Below are 22,646 nucleotides of genomic sequence, written 5' to 3'. Positions count from 1 at the left end.
TGACCCCTTTGAGCTTTCAAAAGCCAGGGTCATTTATTCGGCAAGTTGTCTCACACTAGCCATATACTCTTAGGGTTATTTTTTTAATTAATTTTTCCATTTTAACACTAGGCTAACCCGAACCCGAACCCAATTCGAAAAAAAAAAAAAAAAACGGGTTGGACAAGTCAGGTTAGAGTTGATAGATTTAGACTAGGTTTGGGTTAGGATTTCCCATCATCGACCCGAGGCTCGGTTTGGGTTAAGCTAGGGTTGAATGAATGCTATCTCGGGTTGGGATCGGGTTGGCATCAATAGGACCAACCCAGACCAAGTTGCACCCCTATGGTCAGGGTCTAACCATCATTAAAGAGGAACATGCATAAACATTTCTTGAGACATCTTTTGACTTCCTCCTTAACTTTGATGACAGTAACCCTAATGAGAGGAATTCATATAACCTTTCCACTTCAAGGACTCAATTTATCACACTCCCATCCAAATTAAGTGAATGCCTTTACGGCTTTACCCATAAAAAAAACAGAAAAAAGAAAAAAAAGTGAATGCCTTTTTACCACTAACAAAGTTTTGTTCTCGTCCAATGGAATTTGACTTGTTCCAAATCACGTGACCCATTGAAATTGTTGATTTCAAACCAGGGGCGGAGCCAGGAATTTGCTCGAGGGGGGCTGAGAATAGTAGTCGTAGGATGTTGAGACCCATCATTTTACACTTTTATGTTTTGATAGGTGGGGCCCACCATATCCCATTACCCATGCATAAGGTGGGGCCCACAATTTAGATGTAGTGGGCTCACTATTTACACCTCATATTCTAATGGGTTGGGCCCATTATTTTACACCCATGAATATTATGGCCCAAGAATGTTCTCGAGTGTGCACACCCATAATTAGCAAAACGGGATTCAGCAAAAATACGGGTCGGCAAAAATTCGAGTTTTCTTCGCCTTCTTCTTAATACTTAGATCGTAACAAGATTTTCAACGAAGCCCTTTAATAATGTCTAATTTGACCATATTACCCTCGTGCTGTGGAATTAGCGAACTCCCCTACAACAACAGATCTCAAAACTATACTCTTTTCTGTTTGGAATTTAAATAAAAAGGTTGAAAAATTGGTCACTCCTTTTGGAATTTGACAAAGAATGTCGGAATGTTTCCCCTAGTGGGAGAGAATCCGATTAGCCACAAGCTTTCTACAACACTTGAAAAATAAAAACTCCTATTTCCTTCCAAATATCGTTTTATTTTTTATATATTTAAAAACAGCCCCCCCCCCCTACTTAAAGCGAATGTAAGATAAAAAATAAAGGTCTTACTAGTTAAATATGAGAACCTAATAATTATACTGGTTCTATTATTACTCCAACTTATTACAATGGGTCATATTCATTGTTAAGCCATATACTTCTTCTACTTAAAGGATGGATATATTATGGGCTATTTGGATTTAGGAAAAATAAGGACTGAAATTTGTTTTCAATGAAAAAGTATTCTTTGAGAAATAAAATCCAGTGCCTAGTAGGGTTGAAATTCTCCAAAAAAAATAAAAAAAAACTAGGGAAAACTTTCGATTTTGAACAAGATAAACAATGAAAAATGATTTAACCGGAAATTAATCTCATTTTCTAGGGACCCCCCACCAAAAAATATGTCCTACATCCAAATAGCCCCACCCCTTGAATGTATGTTAAAACACCTAGTTGAATTATTTTGCACATTGTCATATCGGTCATGATATCTCAACCATCTATGCATTCCTCGCGATGCTTATCTAGTAGTAGAAAAATCAGCTAAACATGGAAATAAAAGAGCTTTACCTACAAAATAACATTAGATTCGCTTGCGGATAATCATAGAGCGTTGATTTTAATGAAGAGGCCGCTACGAGGCCCGGGTGATAAATTGATGTCCTAAAATTAAAATCAAGCCCATGCAGCTAGATTTTTTCTATTTTTATCATATTTTTGCGTGAGAAAATCTGCTGACCAAAAGATTGAGTTACCTAGGATGAGTCGCGAGTCTTATACACCCGAGTTTCGGAAGTCGAATTTTAAATATGTAATGACTAATGACTACACTTTCCTTCTTTTTCTCTCTTTTTTTTTCACTGAATTGGAGGATTAAGTTCCAGTTTAGTAGTTCTTGAACTATCAAATATGGGTATTTTAGTCATTAAGAAGCTTGGTATTTTAGCAATTAGGGATTTGCTACTCAATTTCGCGGAAAGCCATTTCGAGGCTCACTTTTGCAGGGGTGAACAGCCAACAGCCACCTCGTATGAATTAAAGAATAAGACAAAATTTGCAAATGCAATTTCATGGAAAGTCATTTTGCCGCCCACTTTTGCAGGAGAGAACAGCCACCTCATATGAATAAAATGAATAAGGGGGCATGTGTGAGCTAGTCTGTCCTCTCCTGCAAAGGTGAGCCGCAAAATTGCCTATCTAGAGGGCGAACAATGGCTGGCTTAGCAAGCCCCAAGAGCTGTTAATGTGTGCGCGGATCGATTTGGGAGACGCCTGACCCTACTCAAGCATGCATATTATGTCAGTGAAGACTTGGTGTGAAGCCTCGGAGACGACGTACCCGGGACTAGGGTGAGTTGAGGGGGGACAGCGTAAGTGAGCGAATGTGTGTCTTTGAAGTTTTCCATCTTTGACAAAACTACCCTTCAAAGTTACTAGTGAAAACTGAAAAACAAAAACACAAAACAGGGATTTGCTAAGGACCATGGCAGAAGGCATTTCGCGGTCAGATGTTGTATCAGAGAGAAGCCACCTCTGATGAAATAAATGAATAAGACAAAATCTGTTCCTATGTTGCTTCTCTCCCATGCAACCGAGGCGAGCATGAGCAATAGGTCTCACATAGTTGGGGTCACCCACGCCTCGAAACCGCCTTGCCAAGCCACGTGGGGCGAATTACCAGAAGATCCATGGACAGACAAATTCTTGCTAACTGACCGATCCTCCCCCGCCCACACCCCACGGAATAATTCGTAGGTGCGGGACTTGCCTCCGAAAGTGTTGCAGATATAAAGGGACTGCACGAGTCGGGAATCAATTACTTCTTCGGATTTGGAAAAGGAGTAGTAGACCCCCCTATTTTTCATGCTTGAACCATGACATGAGGTGAGTCGATAAAGCATTATGCGATGTTTGAATTGAAACTGAGATAGGACACGCACTCATCCAGATTACGAAGAAAAAGCATCTCTCAAACAAGAATTCGATTACGACACGATTCATTCTGAATTCTTTCATTCAGAATTATCTAAATGAAAGAATTCAGAAATTCTGAATGAAAGGAACTTTTGCTCGCATTGTCTTATTTGGCCTACGTACCGGAACTGATAACATTCGAGATTACGATGGTCCCTAGCAAATCCCCCCCCCCCCCCCCCCACCCCACACCAAAAAAAAAAAAAAAAAAAAACCAACACCAAAGATTAAATAAAAACTAAAAAAAAGCTCACCCAATGTTTTTATTTACGGGGACTTAAAAAAAATTCCAAAAGTAACCCAACATATATCTGGGCTTCAATTCGTTTTCCCTTCTTTTGCTCTTTAAAAACCCCCACACATGCACCTTCTTCTCTCTATCATTCTGTGGTTTTTCTCTGTTTCTCTTTCTGTTACAATGGCGGGATCAAACATGGCAGAGAATACGGTCTCTCTCGAGCTTTCGCCGGAGAAAAGTTCACTCAGCCAGGCTGTCTCCAGCGGCTCTGCTTCGTTGGAGACCTCATCTCCGGTGCCGGAAAATAAGCCCAACATAAAACAAGAAAATTTAGAGCTCATTTCCTGCAAGTCTGTTCCTCCCCCATGGGAAGAATGCTTTGATTTAAAGGTCTCCTAATAAGCTCCTACTTCCCCAAAATTATAAATGCAATCTTTTTCCTTTTCTCTCTCGTTTTTTGTGTTTGCGGCTGTTCAATCATTAGAACCCATTTCAAACTCATCCTTATTTCTCTTTCGTCTTTCTAGGAAAGTGGGAAACTTAGGAAAAAAGAGAATATGATTTTTGTGTTTTTTGTGCTGTTGAATCTTGTTTTTTTTTTGGGCGATGATATTTTCACCCCTGCATTACGCATGCGCTCCCCTTAAAAGGTGATTTGACGTAAAAAAGAGTTAAAGCTGAACACTGTTAACGCCAAATCACCTTATTATGGAGCGCATGCGTAATGCAGAGGGGTGAAAATATCAACTCCCTATTTTTTGAATGGCAAAGAATTGAATTAATAAAGAAAAGAACCACAAAGGGGAAGAAAATCGAAAACCTCAAACTCTGTCCTAGACACCCCTCCTGAGGCAGACTACCAACCTCTCTGTAAGCCGATCTTCTTATATGATGAAATGAGATAGAGGATTCTAATATACTCCCGTCAAGTTAGTTGATTATGTAACTCATAGGTATTGAGCAGTTCAATCTCCTTGATTTACGGTTCCTCTATTCTTAGTTACGGATCTCCCTCCTCATGTATTTCGAGTTCGGGATGGCGTACTATGCTCATGATTCTATCATTTTCCTCTTTATCAAATAAACAGGCAGGGACCCCTGCCAAACCCAGCTTACCCATAAAAAAAAAAAACAGAGATAGAGGATTCTACCACTCGATCCGAGATCTCATCTATCCACCGACCAAACCTCCAGGGATTGAGCTCCACCTTCCTTGAATCTTTTGAGTTATTTAGTCTCCTGGGTCCTTTTCTATTTTCCCAAAAAGAATATTTTTGTTAGGTATTTCGATCTAAAAAGCTGATTTTTAATCGGTTTATTATCTGAGTAGATTTTGTTCTTTATTGTCCTTGGATTGTTTTATATTTGCAACTATTAATTTCTTAATGAGTTTTTCATTTCCTAACGATTTTGTTGGTTTTTTAATCTTTTTATTTGTTTGGGTGCTTTTCCTTTTTGGTGCGTGATTTGCAGACATTGGAGATTTACTATGTAAATTGGACGAACAAGGCGATAATGAAGGAAGATCCTCGAAAGGCAATCAAATCTGCAGGAAGTTATTACTCGGAAGAAGCTAGTTTGGATAAAGGCCATGGACCCTCGTCTGCTTCTTCTCTTTCCAGTGGTGATATTCCTGACGAGGATCGAATACTCGTGCTTGTTGGATGCAAGAACTGCTATATGTATACCATAGTGGAGAGAAGGGTCCTCAAATGCCCCAAATGCAGTGGCCCACTTCTGCATTTGCGTTGAAAGCCTCTCATTTGGTTGTCTATGAAAACCTCCCATTTGGTTTTCTCTCATATCTAATAATTCCCACCTCTTGATTTAGACTTATTCAATTTGAAGTGAGTTGGTGGTGAAAAATAAAAAAAATGGATCTTTATCTCTACTATTCCTTGTTTTCTCTTTGTCTTCTTCTATTCGGTTGCCATTGGAGCTTGTTGGAAAAAAATGGCTTTTTTTAAAACATGTATAATAATACTAGTAATAATAACAACCATAGTTTAAATTAATAAAAATATTAATAAAAAAAGTTTACAAATGTGTGTAACTGGACCGAAGCACGCTAGAAACTGGAGATAATTTGTCCTCGTCTTCATGGGTTGATCGACATTTATGTATCGGGAGAGAATTATCATCTGGATAGTTTGTGTACTGAGAAATAACCCCATGAATACTTAGTTACCAGTATCGCTCAAAGAATAATATGAAAATAAAGAGAACCATGAGGAAAAGAACGGAGGCATAGAGCTTTAGTTATGGTGGAGAAGAGTGGTAAAAGAGGGAGCAAAGGAGGATGCAGAAGAGAGCCTCTTTTTCAATAGAGAAGATCTTCCTTTTAGAAAATAATCCCTTAAATATTGAGATTTAGGTGAAAAGGTAGGTTTAGGCGTTGCAAACATTTCCCATGCTCCCAATGTCTCCCACTCTAAATCATAAAAAAGGTAAAATACAAATGAAAAATATAAATAATATAAATAAAATCTGAACATGGTTTAAAGTTTTATAATAATATGGTCAGCGACTTTACTTTGCAATGTGAATAGGTATATACCTGTCGAACTTGAACCAACACTTAGGCCATGTATTGTGACTATGAATTTTATTTTTCAGGGAATATTAGTTTGCCAAGTGGTGACTGGTGAGAGAGATAGAAACAGTGGGAAAAAGGATCGAATTTGTGAGGGTAGGAGTGTGGAGATGGTGTTAAGGACTGGAAATACGAAAAATAAACTCTATTTTGAATAATTATGAAGAAATATTCCTAAGAAATCGGGAAAGTTTCCCACTTTTGGAAAAAAAATCTATGAAAAATGAGGTTAGTCAGAAATCTCATTTCTCATGAAAAAAAAAATTCCCAAAGAAAATTTTGCCATTCGTCCTAATGGCCCCTTTAAACGTATTTTAGTAAGGTGTTTAGTACAACCTTTTTCATGAAAGTATTTGAAGGTGCAAAGTGGGTGTAATTCCCAAAGAGAGATAGAGGTGGGGTAATAGATTGATTTGAAAGAGGACTGATTTAGAAAATTGTGATCCCAACAATGAAAATATGAAAGTATTTGAAGGTGCAAAGTCGGTGTACACATAGACATGTCCATGCATATGCATATGCACATGCACAAGCGTATAATTGGGTTTAAAAACTCAAAAACCCGGACTCACTGTCAAAAGTGTGTTAAGTTGAATCACCTGAACGAGTGATTATTGACTCGATAAAAACTCAAGCACAGTTTCCTTTTAATATGTGTTTTTTCAGATATATTTATATTTATTACATGGTATTGGTTTGGGTCGTTTTATACCAAACATGAGGTTGCAGGTGAATTGTTGGCGAGTCAACTCATTCTACGAGTGAGTTGAGTCAACTCATTCTACTAAGTTGAGACAACTAGTACAAGTTTCGAGTTGACTTGATGAGTTTTAATACTACAAATACAAAGCAACACACCAAAAAACACAAGGCCGATGCACCTATACGTATCAATAAGTAGGGGTGCAACTTTGGTCGGGTCGGGTTGAGCTTTTGCCAAAAACTGAATTGGAATTAAATCGAACCCGGCCCAATTTAAAGGTAAAAGCTCAACCCGAATTCCCAAAAATAAACCGAGTCAACATCTTGGGAAAGAGTACCTTATATAGTTCAATCAGCTAACTTCTGCAGAATTGCAGTCTATGGTCTTCTTAGTCCAAGGATACGTAAAAAAGGAGAAACCATCCCTCCTTGCCTTACTAATAATACGGCATGCCCTGTTGGTTTCATTCCAACATGCCCCGCAACAAGGGAAAAAATAAAGAGAATGGGCACCCGGCCCTGGCAAACATACGCTACCTTGATTCTTGCAATGGCATTCGACAATGTACCATGCCCAGTGTATCTTTCTAGAGCTCTTCCAATGGCCGCAAGCCACCGAGCTTCACGAAGGAAGGAGAGTAGGTCTAGCATGAAAGAAAAGAGCCAGTCAGATTAGCCAAGGAGACTGCCTATAGACCAGGAAAGATTTCAACTTACAGGGAAATCTTAAGAGGACATTGGCAAGTCATCCTTGGCTACCTAAGAAAACTCTAATCTTCATGTAAGACCTCTCTTCCTCTCACCACATCCTGCAATGCCTGCGCCAATATCCATTGCACCAAAGCCTCTATTTATATCCATCCAAAGTTGTCTCACACTAGCCATATATTCTTATGGTTATTTTTTTAATTAATTTTTCCGTTTTAACACTAGGCTAACCTGAACCCGACCCCAATTCGAAAAAAAAAACCGGTTGGACTAGTCAGGTTAGAGTTGAGAGATTTAGACTAGGTTTGGGTTAGGATTTCCCATCATCGACCCGAGGCTCGGTTTGGGTTAAGCTACGGTTGAATGAATGCTATCTCGGGTTGGGATCGGGTTGGCATCAATAGGACCAACCCAGCCCAAGTTGCACCCCTAATCGGGTCAGGGTCTAACCACCATTAAAGAGGAACTTGCATAAACATTTCTTGAGACATCTTTTGACTTCCTCCTTAACTTTGATGACAGTAACCCTAATGAGAGGAATTCATATAACCTTTCCACTTTAAGGACTCAATTTATTCTATGCCAACCTCAACATTTCCACACTCCCATCCAAATTAAGTGAATGCCTTCACCCATCAAAAAAAAAAAAGGTGAATGCCTTTTTACTACCACTAACAAAGTTTTGTTCTCGTCCAATGGAATTTGACTTGTTCCAAATCACGTGACCCATTGAAATTGTGGATTTCAAACCCGGGGCGGAGCCAGGAGTTTGCTCGAGGGGGGCTGAGAATACTAGTCATAGGATGTTGAGACCCATCATTTTACACTTTATGTTTTGATAGGTGGGGCCATGAATTTACACTTTTTTTTTCCAAATTAAGGATTAAGGTTCAATTTAGAAGTTCTTGGGCAATCAAGGTCATCCACCTATTGTGCATGTCACATGTGTGGCGATTGCAAACAACCTTCAGTTGGGCTCCAGCATGGATGGGTCACAACAAAAAAATAACTCACCAATTGGCTGATTCCAACCATCCAATTAATGGCCTAAAAACATATAAGTGCACATAATTTGACAACAATTTGTCCTATCATAGGAAAAACGCTGATCGAATGGCTAAGATCATGTGATTGATATGATTCTAAGGTAGCATTAGCAACCCTTTCATCCATAATGGTTTAATAACATTAAACATCTAGTTACATGCAATATCACACTTGTTTGATAATTATAAGTACACATCAAATTTCACATGCAATTCTTATATATATATATCTATCTATATATATATATATATATATATATATGGAAAAAGTTTTTGAGGTATCGCTCATCCAACCCATTCATTTTGTAGTATATAATTATGTAACATGTAATGATATGGCATACCATGCCCTCACTATTACAGGCGATCACTTGAACATTGAGGGATCAAGCTTAGGAAGAAGAAGAAAGTGTAAAAGACGAGGGCAAGGATATATAAATCAAACAATTAATGGGTAAAACTATATTTTCACAGAGAGTGATCGATGGGATTGATTTAGCAAGAGAAATGATCTTCGAAAAAATGACTGATGAAGTATATGAGAAGAGAGGTGGGGTAATAGATTGATTTGAAAGAGGACCAACAATGAAAATATGAAAGTATTTCAAGGTGCAAAGTGGGTGTAGACATAGACATGTCCATGCATATGCACATGCACAAGCATATAATTGGCGCTATTATAGTTTAAAAACTCAAAAACCCGGACTCACTGTCAAAATTGTGTTAAGTTGAATCACCTGAACGAGTGATTATTGACTCGATAAAAACTCAAGCACATTTTCCTATTAATATGTGTTTTTTCAGAAATATTTATATTTATTACATGGTATTGGTTTGGGTCGTTTTATACCAAACATGAGGTTGCAGGTGAATTGTTGGCGAGTCAACTCATTCTATGAGTGAGTTGAATCAACTCATTCTACTAACTTGAGACAACTAGGACATGTTTCGAGTTGACTTGATGAGTTTTAATACTACAAAGCAACACACCACAAAACATCAGGCCCATGCACCTATACGTATCAATAAGTAGGGATGCACATGCAAACATTGGTACAACTTGGGTCGGGTCGGGTTGAGCTTTTGCTAAAAAAGAATTGGAATTAAATCGAACCCGGCCAAATTTTAAGGTAAATGCTCAACCCGAATTCCCAAAAAGAAAACCGAGTTAACATCTTGGGAAAGAGTACCTTATATAGTTCAATCAGCTAACTTCTCCATCCCTTCTAAGGACTCACAGTCTATGATCTTCATCATCCAAGGATACGAAACAAAGGAGAAACCAACCCTTCCTGCCTTACCAATGATAGGGCATTCCCTCAACAAGGAAAAGGCGAAGAGAATGGGCACCCGACCCTAGCAAACACAGGCTACATTTTGATTCTTGTAATGACATTCGACAATGTACCATTCCTAGTGTATCTTTCTAAAGCTTTTCCGATGGCCGCAAGCCACCGAGCTTCACCAAGGAAGGAGAGTAGGTCTAGCATGAAAGAAAAGAGCCAATCAGATTAGCCAAGGAGACTGCCTATAGACCAGGAAAGATTTCAACTTGTAGGAAAATCTTAAGAGGACATAGGCAAGTCATCCTTGGCTACCTAAGAAAACTCTTTTCTTCATGTAAGACCTCTCTTCCTCTCACCACATCCTGCAATGCCAGTGCCAATATCCATTGCACCAAAGCCTCTATTTATACCCATCAGTTCAGCTCCCCAGATAAATTCGTTCCATGACAAATTCCCCCATCCATCTCCTCTCCCAACTTTCAATCCTTTTGAGTGTACGTCGATATGGGAATATATTCTCATGATCCATAGGGACCAGATGTTCATCTCGGCACTGTGAACTTTCTAGAGATGTGGCATCTATCTTTCTAATACACTGGTTCCCTGCCGATGACCCCTTTGAGCTTTCAAAAGCCAGGGTCATTTATTTGGCAAGTTGTGTCACACTCGCCACATATTCTTAGGGTTATGTTTTCTTTAAAAAAAAATTCCCTTTTAGCACTAGGCTAACCCGATTCGGAAAAAAACGGGCTAGACAATTCAGTTTAGAGTTGAGAGATTTAGACTAGGTTTGGTTTAGGGTTTACCATCATCGACCCGTGGCTCCGTTTGGGTCAAGTTAGGGTTGTGGGAATGCTATCTCGGGTTGGGATTGGGTTGGCCTCAATAGGACCCAACCCGGCCCAAGTTGCACCCCTATGATCAGGGTCTAACCATCATTAAAGAGGAAGATCCATAAAAATTTCTTGAGACATCTTTTGACTTCCTCCTAAACTTTGATGACAGTAACCCTAATGAGAGGAATTCATATACCCTTCCCACTTTAAGGACTCAATTTATTCTATGCCAACCTCACCATTCCACACTCCCATCCAAATAAAGTCAATGCCTTTTACCACTAACAAAGTTTTGTTCTCCTCCGATGGTGTTTGATTTTTTCCAAATCACATCACCCATTGAATTATGGATTTCAAACCAGGGGCGGAGCCAGGAATTGCTCGAGGGGGGGGGCTATTTCTTAGCTGTCATAGCATGTTGAGACCCATCACTTACACTTCACGTTTTGATAGGTGGGGCCCACCATCTCCGCATAACCATGCATAAGGTAGGGCCCATTATTTTACACCCATGAATAGGGAAGTGATATTTACGCCCCTTTTGATCACCAGGGACACCCAACGTCAATGTATCAATGGCAAAACGGGAGATGATGTACTTTATGTCAAAAAAATCCAGTGGCTTTGATTGCAAAGTACACTGGCAAATGGGTGTCCCTGGTGATGAAAGGGGCGTAAATATCATTTCCCCATGAATATTATGGCCCAAGAATGTTGTAATTTAACCGAGATTTTATATGTTTTGTGTGAAATCCAATATTTTTCAGAAAATACTATGGAACCCACTTCATAGGATGATCCAAACCATTCATTTGTTGGGCCAAAACGTAAATAGGCCGCACTGCATAAATCATCTCTATAGGATGATCGTAAGCCTCCAACCTATAGAAGTTTCTATGACTGGGAATCGTATTGTAGAATGGAGGGTTAGGATCATAGTATAGAGATGATTTATAAGATGCAACCTATTTACATTGTGCCCCAACAAATGAAAGTTTGGATCATCCAATAAAGTGGGCCCACAATAGCTTTTGAGAAATACTGGACTTTTGGACTTTAGATGCACGATCAGTGAAATAAGGAGAGAGAGAGAGAGAGAGAGAGAGAGAGAGAGAGAGAGAGAGAGAGAGAGAGAGAGAGAGAGAGGCTTTAATTTAGATAGAAATTGACTTAAGAAAAAAACCCCTATAATTGAAGGTGCAATTCCGAAATTTGGGGGGTGGGGGAGGGGGGCAACTTTACAGAAAATACTCAACTACATAAACCTAGGGGAGAATTTTTGAATTTCAGGGGGGGACAATTGCCCCCGCCCCCAGGCTCTGAGTGCTGCTGCTCAAATCCGGTCGAGTATACTAATGGGTCCCGCTCCCGATCTGGCTTCGGCTAAAGATTAGTCAGCTTTGCTTGCAACCTGTGCTCACATACAAAAGATTATGCCAACCGATTGTGAGTCCAATAATTGGATTTGAACTCACAATCGGTTGGCATAATCTCAAACGAACAAGGCCTAAATAAAATTTTGAGTCCCATAATCAGTTTTGGACTCAAAATTAATTCTAAAAATCCAAAGTGGACAGGGCCTTGAGTTATAACTTGGCCTGTAATTTAGTAGCTTTAGTGAAGTATGGCAAACCTTATTACATACCAATTCATTGCATATCGATTCAAAATACAACATGACATTATGCAAAGCAATGCAGCCAACAATTATTTTTTATCGGAATATGAGGAGAAGCAGTTATGACTTATGAGTGCAACTCTTTTGAACCCCATTTACGATGTAAAAAAGGGATTTTGACCAATGAGAGCACCCTTTCCCTGTTTTTTTGCAAGGGCTCCTGTGAGTCTAGCATTCCTCACCCTTTCCCTGTTTTTTTGCAAAGGCTCCTGTGAGTCTAGCATTCCTCTGTTTTGGATTTATTAGTCACACCCTATCAATGTCAGGGCCCATCAGATGATATGGTGTACCTAAAAAAATCAGTTGCATAAGATCATCCTAACCCTTCGATTTGTGGGTTAAAAATGGACAGATTTGTAGAGGTTTATACCCTTTCATTTTAACCTCCACAAATCGAAGGGTTGGGATAATCATGGAGCTGATTTATTAGTCACACCCTATCTATGTCAGGGCCCATCAGATGAAAGGTTTGAATCACCTAAAAAATGTGGGCCCCCACTGTATTTGGGGCCAACGGAGTAGATAACTCATCTACTCCATAGAGTAGATGCTCTTTTCTCTATGTACAATGTGACATTAGATCATAACGCTGATTTTAATGAAGATGCTGCTACGATGTTCGAGTGTGACAATTTTTAGTTCTAACTATAAAATCAAGTACATGCCACTAGACTCATCCGAGTTTCGAAAGTCTGGCAATTAAATGTGTAATGACTAATTACTTATACACTTCCTTCTTTTTCTCTTTTTTTTCCTAAGTCAAGGGCTAAGTTTCAATATAGAAGTTCTTGGACTATCAAAGTTGGTCATTCACCGGTCATGTGTGTCGCACATGTGACATGTGTGGCAATTGCAAACAACCCATTCACCAGAGGTGATACTCAAAATCAATGGCTTTCAATCAAACCATGTGGAGGGTGCGTCGAGGAGGGCAGACCACTTGAATTGATAGCCTTAGGACTACTTTTCTTTTCACCCTCAAAATTATCTTATTTATTATGTGCATTTAATGGGTAAAATTATATTGTTATACTCTGATTGGTAGGATTTATTTATCAAGAGAAGGGATCTGAGAAAAAAAGAAGAAGAGGACAATGAAGTACATGAGAAGAAGAGAGGTGGAGTATGAGATTGATTTGAAATAGGGCTGATTTAGAAAATTGAGATCCAAACAATGAAAATATGAAAGTATTTCAAGGTGCAAAGCACACATACATATAGACATGTTCATGCACATACACAATTAATGCAAGTGCATATAATCCGCACCCTTATAATTTTAAAACTTGAAACCTTGATTAGGGTAAAAAATGAGTTGAGTTGAATTACATCGAATGAGTGATTGGTGACTTCATAAAACTCATTCACATTTCCCTATTAATAAATGTGCTTTTTCATATATATTTATATTTCTTACATGGCAGCGATTGGGGTTCCTTTTATACCAAACATGAGGTTGTAAGTGAATTGTTGGAGAATCGACTCATTCTACTAGTGAGTTAACTCATTCCATAAGTTGAGTCAACTAGGACACATTTCGAGTTGAGTCGATGAGTTTTAGTACTACGAAGAAACACACCATGTTACATGTGGCCATGCACGCACACATATCCATATGTAGGGATGCACATGCAATCTTTAGCGGTGCAACTTGGGTTGGGTCAGGTAGAGCTTTTGCTCAAAAAATGAATTGGGATCAAGTTGACCCTGACCTTATTTTAAGTTAAAAGTTCAACCCGAATTCCCAAAAATTAATCCGAGTTGCACCCAGTCCTGGCAAACATACGCTACCTCATGGGATATGCATCTACTTACATATTTGGTGCGACATAATTCACACAATTCTTGTATCGGCATTCGATAATGTACGTACCATTACCACCATATCATTCTAAAGCTTTTCAGAGTCACCGAGCTTCGCGAAGGAAGGAGAGTAGGTCTAGCATGAAAGACAAAGAGCCAGTCAGACTAGCCAAGGAGACTGCCTATGAACCAAAGAAAGATTTCAACCTTGGAGAATCTTAAGAGGAGATATAGGCAAGTCATCCTTGGCTACCTAAGAAAACTCTTATCTTCATGTAAAACCTCTCTTCCTCTCACCACATCCTGCAATGCCAATGCCAATAGCCATTGCACCAAAGCCTCTATATATACCCATCGCCCATAAATTAGTTCCTTCTCAAATTGCCTCATCCACAGAAACGGTTTTCTCTGATACCTCTCATCATCCAACTTTCAAACCTCTTGGGTGCCCATATGGGAATATATTCTCACGATCCATAGGGACCAGTATCTCCATTGATATTCATCTTGACACCGCTAGGCAAGTTGTGCCACACCTGCCTGGACCCCTTTGATCTTTCAAAAACCAAGGTCATTTGTTCGACAAGTTGTGTCACACTTTCCTTATATTCTTATGGTTATCTTTTTTTCTGTTTTAGCCCTACGCTAACCAGAAACCAACCCGACTCAACCCAACCCAATTTGAAAAAAAAAACACAGGTTAGACAAGTCAGGTTAGGGTTGAGAGACTTAGACGTGGGTTGGCTTAGGGTTGATCACCATCGACCCAAGGCTCGGGTTGGATCGAGTTAGGATTGAGGGACTGCTATCTCGGGTTTTGATAGGGATGGCCTCAACCGGACCCGACCCGGTCCAAGTTGCAACCCTATGGTAAGGGTCTGACCATCATTAAAGAGGACTTTTGACTTCCTCCTAAAGTTTTATGACAGCAACCCTAACGAGAGGAATTCATATACCCTTTCCACTTTGAGGACTCAATTTATTCTATGCCAACCTCACGATTTCCACACTACCACCCAAATGAAGTCAATACCTTTTACCACTAACAAAGTTTTGTTCTCCTCCAATGGTGTTTGACTTGTTCCAAATCACATCACCCATTCAAATTATTGATTTCAAACAATAGCACTGTAATCTTTCATTGACATTATACCAATCTTCTCCATCAAATTAAGAAGCATCAAAACCTGCCTTGATAGTGAAGATAGAATAATGAGATAAGTTCTCCCACATACGTACATGTACAACATTTTGGCATATTTCAAAAGGTAGGAATGGCTCTCAGACCATTTTTAGGGTATGCTCTTGATTGGATTCCCATTGATTGCAAATGATAACTGAATTGATCAGATGTGACCAGGGGCACGTTTGGCTACCATCAATTTTTTTTTTTTTCATGATATATCGGCGTCTCCAAGTGGAGTCGTGGAGATGAGGGTGAAGTGGCTAGAAATCAGGAAACTAGTCTCTCCAAGTGATGAGAGTGGCTAAAAATCAGGAAACAAAAAACTCTATTTAAAATATGATCAACTTTTTTCCTGATTTTTTATCCACATCTCATGATCATCTCAATCGTGCCTTCTCAAATCTCTCTCCTCCTCCCACTGCCCTACCCCTCTCTCACCGCTTGGAGATTTGTCATGAAAAAAAAATCCGGGCAGCCAAACATGGCTTAAGTCACAAATATCATTCTCAGAAATTTCTCGGCAAGAAAAAATCTTGGGATGTGTTATTTTGTTTTTATTTTTTCAGATTTATACTGGGAAAAAGATAAAATTATTTAAAACAATATAATTTAAGAAAAAAAATAAAAATATCTCCTTATTATCACCGTAAATAATTAAAATGAAAATATTAATATATTTTTAAAAATCTCGAGATTATTTTGGGATGTTGTCGTTTTATCAAAATGTCGCTATATTATCACTATATTTTGAAAATGTCGGAGATATTTATGACATAGGATGTGAGTAGATGTATAATTTTAAGGGTCCCATTTCTATCAAGACTTAGACCACTATATGGTCTAATTACACTTTATTTTCATCCTGGCTTAAGGAAAATATGTTTTCTTTCAATCATCCTTTCGAATAACAAAGCAGGTCCTAGTAGAAGGGAACTGATTTTTAAACACTATTTGGGTCTCTAACTTTAAAGTAACCCCTTTTTTGGTCACTTAAATTACCCCTTAACTACATTTCCCCACCATCCCATAGACAACCCACGCTTGGATTCTCAAAGTGTAGTAAACCATACGCCTAAAATTACATTTCCCCACCGTCCCATCTTACTTTTTTAGTTTATTATACTGTATTTCCTGGGATTCTCAAATTTAGTTTATTGTAATGTCTTTTCTAAATCTATTGCTCCCCACATCGCTTCTCACACTCACTTCCCACTCTGGCAACTATGGGCGAGACATTCACATATTCAAAATATTGAATGGCATATGCATTTTCATTGATCTTCTTGATAATGTGATGAGGTCCATACCTCTAGTTCTTTTTTTCTGTTTTTTTTTTTTTTTTTTTGAAATGGTGAAATTTTGTTAAAAGAGAGAAAGGGGAAATCCCCGAGACCCAGATGGTCGAAGAAACGAAGGAAAGCTACAAAGCAAAAGAAAGAAAACATAAAAAATGAAGGGGAAGATAGTCAAATATCTTTGGGCTTTCATTATAACTCCTGGTCTAGCTAGACGATCTGCCTAACCATTAGCCGCTCGGCAAACATGTTGAAAATGGACGGAGTGCCCCTCCATCAGGTCATGAATCTCACCGATCAACTCTGCGAACTTCTATAGGTGGGTCCGACTGCCATCCAACCATCTAATTACATTGAGAGAGTCTCCCTCAACTATTAGTCAATCCAAATTAATCACTTCTATCAATGCCCTAAAGAGATGGTCTCACTTCAGTCTCGTTTCAATCCTTGACCCCAATGGGTATGATCCCTCCTTGTTTCTAAGAAGGCCTCCTATCCCCATCCTCCCAAGATTTCGAGGCTAGAGCTATCAAAATTTAACTTAAGCCACATGGCTAAGCAGGGTCCATCTAGGGACAATTGTATCCACCTAGTAGATCTCCTTCTGTTATCTATTAAAATCTGAGCTAGAATAGGGCTTGAAACATGAGAGGACAGACGCTCACGCTAACTAGATGGGGAATAAAATCACTCGTTGGTCGCTAGAGATTATGATGGATTTTATGTATGTGAAGTGAGGCCCTCTGACAACATTTTAAAAAAATCTGGTCTTCCTCTTCAAATTGTGGTTAACATAGCCACCTCCAATGAATCCTCCCATTTGAGGGCTAGAGAACTTGAGATCCAAGGTGTCAACCAAGAGTAAAGGGAACAACTACAACATCCCAAATCTACCAAGAATGCCGCGCGCCGATGCCATACCTCTCTAGCAAAAATGCAATGAAGAAGCAAGTGGTCAATTGTTTTACCAGCCTTCACACAAAGAGCACAGTGAACAATGATTAGCATTTGATGCCTGCATAGGTGGTTCACCGTGAGAATCTTATTGTAAAAAACAGTCCATCCGAAAGCGCACGCTCTAAATTGCTTTCCTAGAACACTTTGTCTCTTATGGTTACCTATATCTTCTTTGCATTTGGCATTGGACTCTTCAGGCTGCTTCTTGACATTGTCATGCATAACTAGGATACGATCAACCATGTTCCTATATGTAATGTTCATGCTAAAAAACTCTTTGGTTAGTCCACAAAGCCGTTGTATACTTCATCACAGTTCCATACTAAGGCATTGTTTGTTTTGGGTTTTGAGAATTGATTTGAGTCCAAAATTGATTATTGGACTTGGAGTTAAATAGGGGCACAACTCGGGTCGGGTTGAGGCCAACCCTAACCCTACCCAAGATAGCATTCCCTCAACCCTAACCCGAGCCTCAGGTTGAGGATGGTCAACCCTAACCCAACCCGCCTCTAAATCCATCAAACCCGAAATTGGGTCGGGTTGAGTAGGGTTGGTTCAGGTTAACCTTGGGAGAAACAAAAAAAATACAACCCAAAGAAAATCAAGATAAAATTAGAGGGCGGAGGTCGGGTTCGGGTTGGGTCAGGTTTCCAACCCAAAATTAAACCTGGTTGGCTTTTCCTAACCCTAACCCCCACCCCGAGGAACCAACCCAACCCGAGCCAAAATTGGGTTGAACCCGTTGAGTTCGGGTTGAGCCTGACCCAAGTTGCAGCCCTAAAAAACATAAATGTGGGTCTAATAATTAGTTTTGGACTTGCACTCGGTTCTGAAAATCCAAAATAAGCTGGGCCTAAAAATGGGTCCAAAGTAATTACTTCCTAAAAATGGGCCCAAACTAAATTCGAAGAAAAATTCTTAGTCCAAGCCCAGTTCAATTTTCACCCGCATTTATTCACTTCAAAGTATGAAAAGACCGCAAGGTTTAAGAGCAGACTGTCTTCCCATCGTTTTCTCTCATTTCCCGGCGTCCCTCCAGCATGATTTTTGCTCCCTTTTCTCTACATCTGATTACAACTTCTTGTCTTCTTCTCTCATTCTTCATTTCTAGGGTTTAGACTCCTTGTAAAGAACTGATCTGCTGTTACTTTTAGGGTTTTTTCCATTACCATTTTCCATTTAGTCTTCTGTTCTGATTAAGGGTTTTTCCTTAAACATTTTCCACTTTGTCTTTTGTTCTGATTCATGCGTTTAAATCTCTGTCTAGGAACATTTAGGTTACAGAAATGAATGGATAGAACTTGATAAATCCATAGAAAAGGAAATTTTCGTTTTTCATTTTTCAGTTTTTTGTTTTTACTTCTTGAAATAATGATTGAAAAGGAAAATAATAAGAGGCAACATTCATGAAATAGTGAAATATAAGGATTAAAAATGAGAAAAATAATATAATTGTAAGCACTTTGGCACTAAATCCTACCAGAAACAGGAATTTTCTTGTTGAAAAGGGAAAAAAGAACATTACTTATTTACGCGTGATGGAAAAAAAAAATCCCCAAATGGACTGATCCGAATTTAATCTGTCAATTGAAGGATCAATTTGTGTTCATGAGGTTATACAGTTGCCTCTTGACTATTTTTTGTCCCTATTTATCGTTAGAACGGGTCTAATTTCGGATATGCAATAGCTGGTATTTTGAACTTCATGGCGAGGAGTAGACAAAGGCTTGTAGTGAAATTGCTTTGTGGTGTGTGGTTGTTGATCTGCTTCAGTTACACTATATGCATATGGTGTGAGGTAATGACCTTAGAAGCAGGAACCTTTTTCATGGGTGCTGCTTCCGTGTTAGAACAACGATTCGGCGTTCCTTAAGAAGGAACCGCTCCCATGGCACTCCCGAAGAGACGAAAACTGCTCCCGTAACGCTCCTAACCTGCTCCTACTACTCTATCAGTCCCACCATCACCAACTTCCTTTTTATTACACTCCTCTAACTCTTCAAGGTACTTCATTGTAGCAAGCACAAAGACGTCTTCAGAAAGTACGAGGAAAGAGGGCACGGAAATCAAGATGGCTAGAATTACCATATTTTGATGTACTTAAATTTTGAAAAACATAAAAAGATAATATTACATAAACGCTCCCATGGCGTTCCCAACCTTAGACTCTTTTAGACCGCCATGCTTCTCCGACCCGCTTCGTGTTTCTAAGGTAACGAGCTTTCACTAAAGGTCTAATTTACATTTACTAAATTAGAGGCCACTGCTTGGGAAGAGTTCCCCTCCGCACATTGAGCTCGAGGGTAATGGTTGGGGATATAGATTGCCAACTGCCACGATCACTTTAGAAGGATCATCTTGTGTAGCCATAGTGGTCACTTGCAAACTTCTGATGTTATTTTGGACAACTTCCCTCTGTTCTATTGCATTTAAAACTCCAATATCAGAAAGACATACCCTGGCTGATAAAATTCATAGATGTTATTGCTCAATGTACTTGAGATGTCGGGAAATTAAAACCTTGGATCCAGGTGTGGTGCAAACCTGGATTGTAATCTTTAAAACTCAACAAAAAGGGATATCGAAGGAAAAGTTTTATAATTTTCTATACAAAATAAAATATTTGTGTGTACAAGTCATATGCTTGCACACAATATAAGAGTATTTTTTTTCTAATTTCTTCGTTTGTTAGATATATATATCTACTATAATAAGCTGGGATGAAAAGAGGAGGGTTTTTTCGATTTTTTTGAAAATCACATATATATATATATATATATATATATATATACATATATATGTTTCATTTCAATCGGTTAAACCCATGGGTCATCAGGGTTGAACACAAGTGATAAAAATACACTAGAGCGTTCGTGTCTTTCTTGCAAGCACAAGATTCGTCCGACTGTGCAGATCGATAGTTGTCGTAAAGAAATTTTTTAGGGACAAAAGCTCTCATGTATGACGAGGAAGCCATTATAAGCAAAGAGACTGTAGACATTGCAGTAATTGACGAAAGCAGAGAGAGAGAGAGAGAGAGAGAGAGGGTAACATAAGTATTAGTGTAACGGGTAACATACGTAAGTACGTAATGTAAGTGGGTAACCTCTGTTTTAGTTTAATGTGTAACATAAGAGTTAGATGGGCCTTTGGGGGTGTAGCCTTGGCAACCCGGCGTCTGCTGGAATTGGGGGAGTTCTCATAGACGAGGAAGGGGTGGTTAGATGGGCCTTTGCGGGCCTATTGGGAGTAGCGGATTCTAGTGAGGCGGAAGTTCGGGCGTTTCATTGTGGTGTAATAAGAAGATCTGTGAACGGGGTAGCAGACAAACTAACAAAAAGCGGAGTACACTTGGATTCTCTTGAGAAATATGATTCTCTCCCGCCTTGAGGGTTGGGGTTGTTTGTATTTCAATTCTTGTATTTTCTATTTTTTGACCATCTCGGTCCTTTTAATGAAATTTTTACCATTAAAAAAAATACATTTTTAGGGTAAGTGGTGGGTACACAATGGGCCCACAATGATGAAGATAAATTGCAGTTGTAGGGATTCCGTGTCTAAACCATTCATAAAAATAGTAGTGGGGGGGGAGGGAATTCCATGTTTAACTGTTTAAGTGTCAGCACAAATAGATTTATCAGCTCATCAATATCTAATACTTTAGATGTTTTTATTTGAAAATAGAAAACAAAATAAGTCTGAGTCCATTGAATCAGTTGATTCATCAATTCAACAGAAAATCAGCTGATTTAGGCCGATTTTATTGAATTCTCAAGTGAATCGGTTTGGCAGGGCTGGAGGCTGCTCCGATTTAATTGGCTAATTCATTGTGAAATCGGTCGAATTTGCAAACCATATTTATAATGTATTATTTTCTCCATCCTAATAGAGAAACAAACTTTATTCCACCTATAGACACATATAACTTCGTTAGGCGCATGATGGGCCACTTTGTCCTGGCTAACAATGATACAGGCATGTCGAAAAAAGTTGGATTTCAAAACCAGGGTTATGATTGCCATTTTTCTTTTTATTACTGCAACATTATACAAACTTCTAATAAACTCAAAGTAGAAAGAGAAGTAGAAGAGAAGATGCATCCAACCCCAGCTGCTCATTATATTGGTTCGGTCATGTGAAGCGGATATTAGAACTAGGTTGTATAGTCGCAATCATATTCTTTGGTATTCATCTCAATTTCCACTCTAAGACCATGTTTTTTGGGAGGTATTTGCCTAAATTTGCCGAGGTTGTTGGTTTGTAGTTAAATTCTAAAATTTAATGAAAAAAGAGCTCTTCATTCTAAAAATTCTAAATATGCAGTAAAAGATATAGTGGGACCCACTTATTTGGATGATCTTAACGGATCATTTTGTCAACCCCCCCAGATAGGCTGTGCCCAGAAGCCTTTGTGCCTCCCCAACAGGAACATTCTTTATCCTTCTCATGTTCTGAAATTCTAAGTGGATTGGTATGAACAACAACCCGATGGTTGCACAAAAAATTAATTAAGAAAATCAAATTAAAAACGCATACTTTCCTTTCCCTAATCCCTACCATTGTTTTAACACTTCTTTATGGACTGTAGAATTTTCAAATGCAAGGAGCTCCTTTAGTAGGGCTGCAAATGAGCCGAGCCGAGCTTTGAGGTGTTCGGGCTTTGCTCGTTTAGTTTTTATGAAGGCTCGTGAAATATCCGAGCAGAACTATACAAAGCTCAAGTTCGGCTTGTTTAATTAGCGAGCCTAATTTTTGGGCTCGGGTTCGGCTCGTTTAGTAAACGAACGAGTCCGAGCCGAGCTTTTAACGAGCCGAACCCAAACATGTTTGTGAGCCGGCTCGGTTCATCTGCAGCCCTATCCTTTAGGATCTTAATTTAATCAAACTTATGAAATCATCCAATGTGTTATTCGCCGCAATTGTTTAAGACCTGCTACCTCTTCAACATATTCAATTATGTGCCCATGACATCTCTGTCATATGTAGATCTTTATATATGCTAGAGTCCGTCTATAGGTCAGGTGGTTAGGTTCGTTATACGGAGAGGATTTTATGGGAAAGACTTGTTTAAATTGGGGCCCAACAAATGAACAGTT

At 39.0% G+C, this 22,646-nt stretch overlaps 1 protein-coding gene across 1 annotated transcript; it reads left to right on the top strand.

Moving 5' to 3' along the window:
- The first annotated feature begins 3,640 nt into the window (after positions 1 to 3,640).
- Positions 3,641 to 5,212, top strand: LOC143891990 (protein CURLY FLAG LEAF 1-like). The gene is made up of 2 exons (XM_077396469.1): positions 3,641 to 3,850; positions 4,934 to 5,212. The coding sequence occupies exons 1-2, from the start codon at positions 3,641 to 3,643 to the stop codon at positions 5,210 to 5,212; spliced, it is 489 nt and encodes a 162-aa protein (XP_077252584.1).
- The last annotated feature ends 17,434 nt before the right edge of the window (positions 5,213 to 22,646 follow it).

Source organism: Tasmannia lanceolata, unplaced genomic scaffold (genome assembly GCF_043159265.1).
Source record: "Tasmannia lanceolata isolate RefF3 unplaced genomic scaffold, GAP_Taslan_0.1 ptg000015l, whole genome shotgun sequence".
NCBI lineage: Eukaryota > Viridiplantae > Streptophyta > Magnoliopsida > Canellales > Winteraceae > Tasmannia > Tasmannia lanceolata.
The sequence above is the reverse complement of the archived record's forward strand: the minus strand, read 5'-3'. Positions and strand labels throughout refer to the sequence as shown.

Excerpts from the sequence above, each read along its gene's own strand:
- LOC143891990 (XM_077396469.1), top strand. The coding sequence starts at position 3,641 with ATGGCGGGATCAAACATGGCAGAGAATACGGTCTCTCTCGAGCTTTCG. Across the intron at positions 3,851-4,933 it reads AAGAATGCTTTGATTTAAAG|ACATTGGAGATTTACTATGT; the intron begins GTCTCCTAATAA and ends CGTGATTTGCAG.